Source organism: Lethenteron reissneri, chromosome 61 (assembly GCF_015708825.2).
Source record: "Lethenteron reissneri isolate LAM-NWPU_2019-01 chromosome 61, ASM1570882v1, whole genome shotgun sequence".
Lineage (NCBI taxonomy): Eukaryota > Metazoa > Chordata > Hyperoartia > Petromyzontiformes > Petromyzontidae > Lethenteron > Lethenteron reissneri.
In genome coordinates, this window is record NC_083839.1 from 2868042 (window position 1) to 2878592 (window position 10551).

Consider the following 10551-nt stretch of genomic DNA (forward strand, 5'->3'; position numbering starts at 1 on the left):
CTTGCCCTTACAGTCTGTAAAGGCTACACGGACGATCTTTGTTCTTTGTTTTTTGTGACCCCTCCCGCCCCGACCCTTGGCAGGAGGGTACCGCTGCGTGGGCATCATCATCTCTCACGACGACGACGACGACGAGTCGTCGCTCTGCGCCGACGGCTACTACCTGGGCTACGAGACGGGCGAGTGCCAGGCGTGCTCCGGCTGCCCCGACGGGCTGATGCTGAGCCCCTGCACGACCGACGCCGACACCTCCTGCCTGCCGGGCCCCGGCAAACTGGCGGCGGCGTGGGTCGGCTCCGTGGAGCTGCCGCCGCCCCGCGACAGGCCCGCCAACCTCTCGGAGCTGATGCCGGGCGGCGAAGGGATCGCGCTGCGCGTCGCGCCCACCCGGGAGACGGAGTCGCTGCTCGGCTTCGCCCAAATCCAGGTGGTCGGCGGGCGATCCGTCGCGTTCGGGCAGCACGGCCTGGTGTGGGCCGACCTCAACGTGGCGGCCAAGCACAGCTGCCGCGGCTTCCTGCAGGTGTCGCTGAGGCTGAACCGCAGCGGCGGGCACCGCGACGAGCTCGTGGCGGCCAGGATCGAGCCGACGGAGGACGACAAGCGCTTCCGGCGGAGCGCGTCCCTGAGCTCCACGGCCGAGCTGGAGCCCGGCCACCAGTTCTCGGTTTACCTGAGAAGCCCGGGGCAGCCTTGCGAGCGCAGCGGCGGAGAGTACGCCCACCCGGACCTCCTGCCGGGCTCGCTCAGCTTCCTGTGGCTGTCGCACGACACCGGGGCCGTGTCCCTGCACGCGCACACCAACACGGCGGCCCACTACAACTCCAACTACCGCCCCTCCTTTAAGGTGTCGCAGGTGTCGGACCCCTACGTGATCACGGTGAACCACGACTGCGCGGCTTTCACCTTCTCGGAGGCGGGCGTCGTCAAGTTCGCCTACCGGCAGGCGCTCTACTCCGTCGGCCACGGCTGCATCCGCGACGGCTACTCGCTGGGCGTTCACGTGAGCCGCAACGGCAGCGCCGGGGAGAGCGAGGAGGTGACGCGCGTCTACTTCCCGGGCGTCACCTACCGCGACACGGCCGTGTCGGCCGCCGGCGCCGTGGAGGTGCGGGCGGGCGACCAGCTGAGCTTCGACGTGGCGACGTCGCAGCACTGCAGCGTGCGCCTCTTCGGCGACGCGTCCGGCGTGAGCGTCGCCAGCCTCCTGTGGGTGCCGGGCTCCGCCGCCGCCGTCCTCTCGGCCGCCCTGGACAAGTCCGGCGTGGGCACCGGCGCCGTGCGGAACAAGGCCCTGCGCTTCCGGACCGTGGCGGCGCCCGACGGGGGCCAGGTGCTGCTGGAGTCGGAGGGGCGCCACTCGGGACAGCGTTTCCGGCTGGCGGCGGCCGGCGCGGTGAGCGTCTCGTTCCACCTGCGGCTGATCCACTCGTGCGAGACGGTGCGCCTGTCGCTGCGTGGGCTGCAGAGCGAGCCGCCGTTGCAGCTGCAGGGCCGGGGCCCAGTCGCGCCCCTCCTGCAGCAGGTCGCTGGGCGAGTGATGGAGGGCAGCCAGTGGAGCACCATCAGCCTGCGGGGAAGCCTGTCCGTGGAGGCCGACGCGACGCTCTTCTTCACGCTCGACTGCAGCCGCGGCCGGATAAACAACATCTTCCACCACCAAGGATCGCACCTGTTCATGATGTGGATTTCCGCGTAGGCTGCGAGTGTGTGTACGCGCGCGCGCGTGATGAGTGATTTGCCCCTTACCTGCTGCGGGGGATTTCAGCCGTCCCGTGTCGTTGAATGATGGGGCACGTTTCTGAAATCCACCGCGGGATCACCGGGCACACCACAGTTAAGTCGATGGGCAGGTCGCGCGGTGGCGGGGGTAATGTGTGGCTACTACCACCGATGTCCAAGGCGTATGGCCAGCGTGGAAGAGTAGGCCAAATACAAACTAGAGGGGTTACTCTAAGAGCTCCGTCTCGTGGAGGTCTTTCTACCAGCAGTGATATTACCAAGACATTGTTAGGAGCTGCGCCTTTACCTTTGACTTTCTATAAATCGGTGAAGTGGGGAGAAGTCTTTCCCGAGGACAATTGAAACGAACTCTATTGCACGACCTCGTGTCTCTGCCAGATCGCCATTGTCATTAGCAGTGGTCTATCCACTGCTGGACTAAGGCCTCCCCCCCCACACCCGTCTTCAGCTCTCGGGGTCCTGTGATTGCCAGCTCACATCAGGTAATAATTCCCGCGGCAGCGATATGGCCATTTCAGGCCATAAATTCATCGCACTTCTTGGCGTTAATGCAAAAACAAATGTATCTGGAGTAAAATAGCCGGTCAGAATGTTGTAAAATATATATATTTTCATTTTACCCCTTTTTCATTTACAAGTTAGTTTTTTCCCAAACCGTGACAATTTGATTTCACGCAAAATCTCAGGCTGGCCTCTTTGCAAACCTCACGTGCAAATTATATTTCTGCACCGGCTATTCTGGATATTCACCCCCCCCGCCCCGTAACAGAGTGTACGGTGTGAGGAAGGGGACATTCCCAGAACTACTTCCGAAAATCTCAAGTCACTTCTTATCCACACTTTGTAGGGGGGAGGGCGGGGGCCAAGGCTGACATTCTCAGAGTTGTCATTTATCCACGACCAAAGAAGCGAATCCAAATGTTACCGTGACGTCCGTGGAGTAACAGGGCCATCAACTTCCTACGCTTGAAAACGCGGTTTAGTGGCGCACGGCCTCGACACAGATTCGAACCCAGGATCCCGGCAGTAACTGCACCAGTGCTTTGACTTGTGAACCACCTGTGAACCACCTGTGAACCACCTGTAAACCACCTGTGAGCCACCTGTGAACCACCTGTGAGCCACCTGTGAACCACCTGTGAACCACCTGTGAGCCACCTGTGAGCCACCTGTGAAACCACCTGTGAACCACCTGTGAGCCACCTGTGAACCACCTGTGAGCCACCTGTGAACCACCTGTGAACCACCTGTGAGCCACCTGTGAACCACCTGTGAACCACCTGTGGTGTACCTGGCCACTTCTCAGGAGGCGTGTTCTTGGCAGCCCAGTAATACTGTGACCGCCACGGTGGCGAGATGTTTACTACCTCGCCTGGTATACATGAGGTCGTGAGTTCGATGCTGACCTTGAACACCTGCTGTATATTCGGAGTTTGCGTGTCTCTCTCTCCCCGTGGTCGCGTGGATTTTTCTCCGGGTCCTCCGGTTTTCCCCTCCACATTGAAGAATCAACGTCATGCGCTTAAGAGAATTTGGCTGCTTATAAATGTCCACGCGATGATGATAAGCCACTTCGTTGGGCTATCATTTGCGGCCAGACCTGTCCGTCGGAGTAATTTCACTCGGCCAGGGTTACGGGACAACAGTTTCGCGATCCTTGCAGACCTTGCCATCGGCCTCCACTCGTGGGAGGGATGTGAAGACAGACGCTTCTCCGGTGCGCCGCGTGTTGTACGGCGCGACGTCTGACGTTTCGCCACACATCCTGGGAGCTCCTTCCAGAAGAAGTTACTCAGAGTCTTTCAGTAGCCTGCTGCAGGCAATAATGGTTGTGCCTGCTACACTACATCGGAGGCTGAGCTGCGCGTGGAGTTTATCAAGAGGGACATCTCAACACGTGTGTGGCGATGTCGCTTCTAAACAACGCCCACAGCAGCTGCCACCCGTTTTAAGTTGTCACCAATGATGAAGGGGCGGTTGGGTTGTTGGTCAAAACTGCCTCCAGGCAATAATTGGCAGAAAGAGAGATAGGAATGTGCATCCTGCCAAACGTTAACAGGCACTTTCCAAGACTGATATTGTCTTTGAAGCTAGGATAATGGACATTTATTCAAATTGAATGTTAAGGTAGAGTAGGTGGACTTGGGCAGCCTGTTTGCCTGAAGAAGCCCCCCCCTCCCCAGCCAGTGGTGCGAAACGTCGGACATCGCGTGAGCCGAACGAAACGCGGTTACAACAACGATGACGACGACGCGAAGTCAAACCGGAGAGAGTGACACGGAGTACAGGGTGCGAGAGAGAAACTCACGCGGTAACATTTCAACCTTGGATGCTTCGCCAAACAATTGGCCAACGGTTGAGTTCGAACGATGTTTACTCTGCATAAGTATTGAGTTTATTATTATTATACAAAATGTACAAATACAGTAATTGAGTTATAGGGACTCCTCTACTTATGAACATTCGACCTACGAACTTTCAGAGATAGGAACAAAGCTGTCCATATGTCCGGTTGCCTGTTCGGACTGAGAGATATAAGTTAAACTGCCGTACAATAGATGGTGGTGGTGGCATCTACATCTGCAGAACGTGAAGAACCAGTGGCCTCTACATCTGCAGAACGTGAAGAACCAGTGGCATCTATATCTGCAGAACGTGAAGAACCAGTGGCATCTACATCTGCAAAACGTGAAGAACCAGTGGCATCTACATCTGTAGAACGTGAATAACCAGTGGCATCTACATCTGCAGAATGTGAAGAACCAGTGGCATCTACATCTGCAGAACATGAATAACCAGTGGCATCGACATCTGCAGAACGTGAAGAACCAGTGGCATCGACATCTGTAGAACATGAAGAACCAGTGGCATCTACATCTGTAGAACGTGAATAACCAGTGGCATCTACATCTGCAGAACGTGAAGAACCAGTGACATCTACATCTGCAGAACGTGAAGAACCAGTGGCATCTACATCTGCAGAACATGAAGAACCAGTGGCATCTATATCTGTAGAACGTGAAGAACCAGTGGCATCTACATCTGCAGAACATGAAGAATCAGTGGCATCTATATCTGTAGAACGTGAAGAACAAGTGGTATCTACATCTACAGAACGTGAATAACCAGTGGCATCTACATCTGCAGAACATGAAGAACCAGTGGCATCTACATCTGCAGAACGTGAATAACCAGTGGCATCTACATCTGCAGAACATGAAGAACCAGTGGCATCTACATCTGCAGAACATGAAGACCCAGTGGCATCTACATCTGCATAACATGAAGAACCAGTGGCATCTACATCTGCAGAACATGAAGAACCAGTGGTATCTACATCTGCAGAACGTGAATAACCAGTGGCATCTACATCTGCAGAACGTGAAGAACCAGTGGCATCTACATCTGCAAAACGTGAAGAACCAGTGGCATCTACATCTGCAGAACATGAAGAACCAGTGGCATCTACATCTGCAGAACGTGAATAACCAGTGGCATCTACATCTGCAGAACATGAAGAACCAGTGGCATCTACATCTGCAGAACATGAAGACCCAGTGGCATCTACATCTGCATAACATGAAGAACCAGTGGCATCTACATCTGCAGAACATGAAGAACCAGTGGTATCTACATCTGCAGAACGTGAATAACCAGTGGCATCTACATCTGCAGAACGTGAAGAACCAGTGGCATCTACATCTGCAGAACGTGAAGAACCAGTGGCATCTACATCTGCAGAACATGAAGAACCAGTGGCATCTACATCTGCAGAACGTGAAGAACCAGTGGCATCTACATCTGTAGAACGTGAATAACCAGTGGCATCTACATCTGCAGAACGTGAAGAACCAGTGGCATCTACATCTGCAGAATGTGAAGAACCAGTGGCATCTACATCTGCAAAACATGAATAACCAGTGGCATCGACATCTGCAGAACGTGAAGAACCAGTGGCATCGACATCTGTAGAACGTGAAGAACCAGTGGCATCTACATCTGCAGAACGTGAAGAGCCAATGCCATATACATTGTACAACTTTTAAAGCCATTCCCCGTGTTTAGTGTTCACGCCGTACGTGTTTGGAAGCGACACGAGTAAAGTTGGACTTACTAACAAATCGACTTACGAACAGACCTCTGGAACCTTACTTATTCGTAAGTAGAGGAGTCCCTGTGTATATTGTTTATAAATCAAGATGTATCCAATTTAAAGATATAAAAACCTCACGAACCTACGTTCACTTTGGCTCGATGTGGACAAAAGCGTACCTTAAGTTACAAGAGCATGTGAATAACTGTTCAATGTGTTACGGTACAAACCCGCATATCCACCTCACCGGGGCACTTATGCACGGACGGATACGTGAAGGTCGGATATGCGACGTTGTACTGTACAATGCTGAAAGCAATAAAAGTCGAGAATTAAAACGACACCCGGATGTCGCATCTAACACTTGTGTTGTCCAGTAGAACCACGCGGAGACGATGAATTCTACAAGGGCTGTTGCCGTTTATTGAATCATCGTCACACTCGATATCCTACGCTCACACCATCGTAGGTTCACTCTATCTCGGTCTTTTACCCCGGATACTGAATACTATTTGGGTCCTACCCTCGGCTATCCCTCGGGCTCTCTCACTCGTCTGCCAAGACCGGGGGTTCAGCCAACACCGCTCCGCAACGAGCAGAGAGAGACCCTCTTCCAGCCGACCCTTGCTGAATACTACGGGACCCTACCCTCGGCTATCCCTCGGGCTCTCTCACCCGTCTGCCCGGAGCGGGGGTTCAGCCAACACCGCTTCCACGACGAGGAGAGAGACCCCCTGCAGCCGCTCCCTACGAGGACCACGCCTTCGTCACGTGGTCCTCCTTAAGAACCCCTTGGGCGGCTCCTCCCCCCAGCTCGGACCCGCCTTTGTTCCCGAAGATGCCTCTTACACCACCCGTGACGTTACGTCATCCTTGCCTGTTAACCTGCTCGCACCTCCTTCTGTTTACCCCCTCATTGGTTACCCGCAATACTCTACAGTTGTAAGAATGTTGAAAGGCAGGGGGCCACAACCCCCGGGCCGCGGACCGGTACCGGTCCGTGTCCTGTTAGGAACCGGGCCGCACAGCAGTAGGAGGTAAGCGGTGAGTCCGCGCGTGGCCCGCCCCCATTATTTTATTATTTACCACTTCTGTCCACGCCTCTTCCCCGCACTGCGAACTTGCCTCAGTCACAGTGTTGGTGAGCCCACAAGCTCTAACCCCTAGTAGCCAACATGAGTAAGAAACAAACGTAGCTGGAGAGCTTCTTTGAAAAGGGGGAAAGACCCAATGATGAACCCCCCCCGCCCCCCGGTCCGTGAAGAAATTGTCTTCCACGAAACCGGTCGCAGGTGCCAAAAAGGTTTAGGACCGCTGTTGAAAGGGATAACACTCTTAGGGTTTTTCTAACATATTTGAGCAGGAAAGCATCACCGAGTCTTTAAGACTCTTTTTTTTTGTCAGAAGGGGTATTGCTGTCATCAGGATGTTTTGTCCAAATCTATTAACGAGTTAAACTATTAAAAACTATTTTTGAATTTTACCAGTTAGGACCCAGTGAGCTGCTATAGAACTCTTTTTCAGAAGCGACCTGGCTGCCACAAATGATAGTTCGATTAAGTGGCTTATCCTCACGTGGACATTTATAGCAGCCAAATACTCTAAACGCGTGCCGTCGATTTTAAACGTGGAGGGGAAAATAACGGAGGACCTGGAGAACAATCCACGCGACCATGGGGAGAGAGAGACGCGCAGACTCTGAATATACAGCAGCAGGCGTCAGGGTCGGGATCGAACCCACGACCTCCTGTATACCAGGCGAGGTAGTTAACATCTCAAAGCCACCGTAAAGATGATGAGAGAGAGACACACAAACTCCAAATATACAGCAGCAGGCGTCAGGGTCGGGATCGAACCCACGACCTCCTGTATACCAGGCAAGGTAGTTAACATCTCCTAGCCACCGTGATGATGATGAGAGAGAGACACACAAACTCCAAATATACAGCAGCAAGCGTCAGGGTCGGGATCGAACCCACGACCTCCTGTAGACCAGGTGAGGTCGTCTCTTCTGAAGAAAACAAAACAGCGACATAAACAAATATGCTAGAGCAAAACAAACATTTACACATGTACGGCGTGGTCCAGATGTCTTGTGACCCCCCAACTTTTTTTTCCCTTTGCATGTAAACATCGCTTCGTTTTAGTCGTATATTTTAGGTGATGTGTTTACCTTTCCTATACAGCACTTTGATTTGTTTACTTTAAACTCCTATCGTGTTTTAGTCCTGTTTATTGTTGCAACGTTCTGACCCCGTGTCCCCTACCGGACATCTGTGCAAAAAAAGCTTTATCACTCATCGGATTCCTTCTGCAGACGAAATAAACATTCTGATACTCGTGTTTTAAAGAAACTTTACTTCATCTTATTGGTTCTTTCGGTAAAGTCACGTAGAAGGGAAATAATAAAATAATAACATGTAAACATAATAAAATAATGTCTTCCCGACAGACCTGTTCTTCACCTGAGGACGGCTGCTTGCGTTGTGGCCGAAACGTCGTGAGAATTATTTTATTATGTTTTATTTTTATTATTTTATTACTTCCCTTCTACGTGATGACTTTACCGAAAGATCCAAGAAGATGAATCCCTGCAGTCACGAAAGCTTTAAATCGAAATTTCAACTTTACTTCGACAAACATTAAGTGGCAGAGAATTCAACGGGGGTCACGAGACACGTGGAGACACAGGGCGGCGGGGAGATCTCGAGCACAATTCACTGTGGACAGGAAGGGCCGGTCCAATTTGTTTCGTTCCGTGACTTCAGGCAAGGCTATCGCTCGCACAGCTGACCTTCACACCGACGCGATCATTTCAACGCTCCATCTCCACGCCGCGCGCGCGTGCGTGCTCCGGGCGTGTCCCTCCTCTCCCTGTCATATCGATCAAAAGCCGGGGGGGGGGGGGAATTAAAATATTTCGCTCAAGATTATTTAATTTGTAATCTCGACCTTGTCTGTTAAGAGTGTTTTGTTTTGACCGCTCCGTTAGGCGAAAGGCAAAAAAAAAAATCTAAAATGTATAAGATTATACTCTTTGGTTCTTTCGGTAAAGTCACGGAGATGAAAAATAAAACATTAAAATCACGAGTGATTAAATTTAGTTATTTTAATTGTATTATTTTTGAAAATAACTAAATAACTAAAAAAAATAATCCACTAGTGATTTCACTAGTGATTTAATTTTATTATTTTACCTCCCGTGGCCAGAAATAACTATTTTTATTCTTATCTTTTATTTTCACCTACGTGACTTTATTGAAAGAACCAAAAAGTATGGATCCTTGCAGTCACGAAAACTTCAAATCTAGAATTGTATTTCCGTGCCCGTGCTTAATTTGCCTTTTCGATTTAGAGGCCGTCCATAAATGACGTCACGCGATTTTGGACAATTTTTGACCCCCCCCCCTCCCCTTCGTCACACGACGTCACAAAAAGTCAGACCCCCCCCTCAAATATGACGTCACAAAGCTCTGCCCCCCCCCCCAAAATAAAACATGCTTCAAATCGCTTTAAACTATTGTCATTGTAGTGCGTATTTAATGTGGCGCTGCACTCTGATGCTGTAGGAGAAAACATTAATTAAAAAGTATATTTAATTAAGTAGAACGCGTTGTCTATATTGATTTAAAGTTGCGCATTTTGATGTGACGTCACATTTCTCAACTCCCAACCCCCCCAGGTGCGTGACGTCATTTATGGACGGCCCCTTACCTTCTAAAAAAAACCAGGCAAAGTCTCGCACACCCAAAAAGTGCGTGCACCCCAGGTAATGAGAATTTCCTTAATTTATTTACATAGTTACATTATCCTAGTCATGGTGTCAGTTTTGTACCAGTTGAAAGGGTAAAAACCTATTACTATATTTTGCCACTGGAAAAGGAGGTCTCAGTGTAAATGCTTACCCGAGCTCTCAATACTCTGATAGCGCGCTGTTTTTGAGGTGTGCGCCTTTTGGCGTCATCTGGTCCAACACCAATGGAGACAAGGCTCTAAGGAAAGCTGTCTCGGGTGTGGACCAAACAACTTCAAGGACAGTGCATATCATTATCATCATCAGAGTTGTTTCTTTTTGTTTGCATTTTGACTGCTTGTGTTGCGGTTATTGCAAACATGATGCCTTGTATAAAGGTGTCAGTTTTTGTACCAGTTGAAAGGGTAAAAACCTACTAGTATCCTAGTCATGTTCACAATGGACACCACAAACGGCTGTGTTAAATCTTTTATCAGTCGATTCCTGGGGTTATATAGTATTCGTGAGAGATCACGTGTCTCAATGGCTTCCCACCATGTTATAAACAGTGACCGTACTGTATCTCTGAACCACAACCCCACTGCAGCAGCCCCGAGTCTCCCGCACATCTCCATTTATATACCGACACGAGGCCACGCCCCCCTTCTCGATCGTTCTCGCTGACTTTGGACGCTCACTCCACCGTCAGACACCACCGTCCTCTTCCGTCGCCTGACCACGCTCCCTTCTCGAACATTCCCGTAGCCATCGGTCCCTTCGCACTCACAACTGACTCCCGTCATTACCTCCCGTGGCCACTGGTGCATTCGCGCTGCAGGCTGACTCCCCTGTCATTACCTCCCGTGGCCACCAGTCCCTTCGCATTGCAGGCTGACTCCCGTCATTACCTCCAATCCCTTCACACTCACAGCTGACTCCACTGTCATTACCTCCAATAGCCACCAGTCCCTTCGCACTTACA

At 51.2% G+C, this 10551-nt stretch overlaps 1 protein-coding gene across 1 annotated transcript in view; it reads left to right on the forward strand.

Annotated features, from left to right (window-relative positions):
- The window catches only part of LOC133358328 (uncharacterized), a 31254-nt gene extending 21907 nt beyond the window's left edge, over positions 1–9347 (forward strand). Inside the window, exon 9 of the mRNA XM_061576595.1 lies at positions 84–9347. Coding sequence (XP_061432579.1) covers positions 84–1699 — 1616 coding nt within the window. The 3' untranslated portion in view covers positions 1700–9347. The remainder of the gene's footprint in view (positions 1–83) is intronic.
- Positions 9348–10551: the final 1204 nt, after the last annotated feature.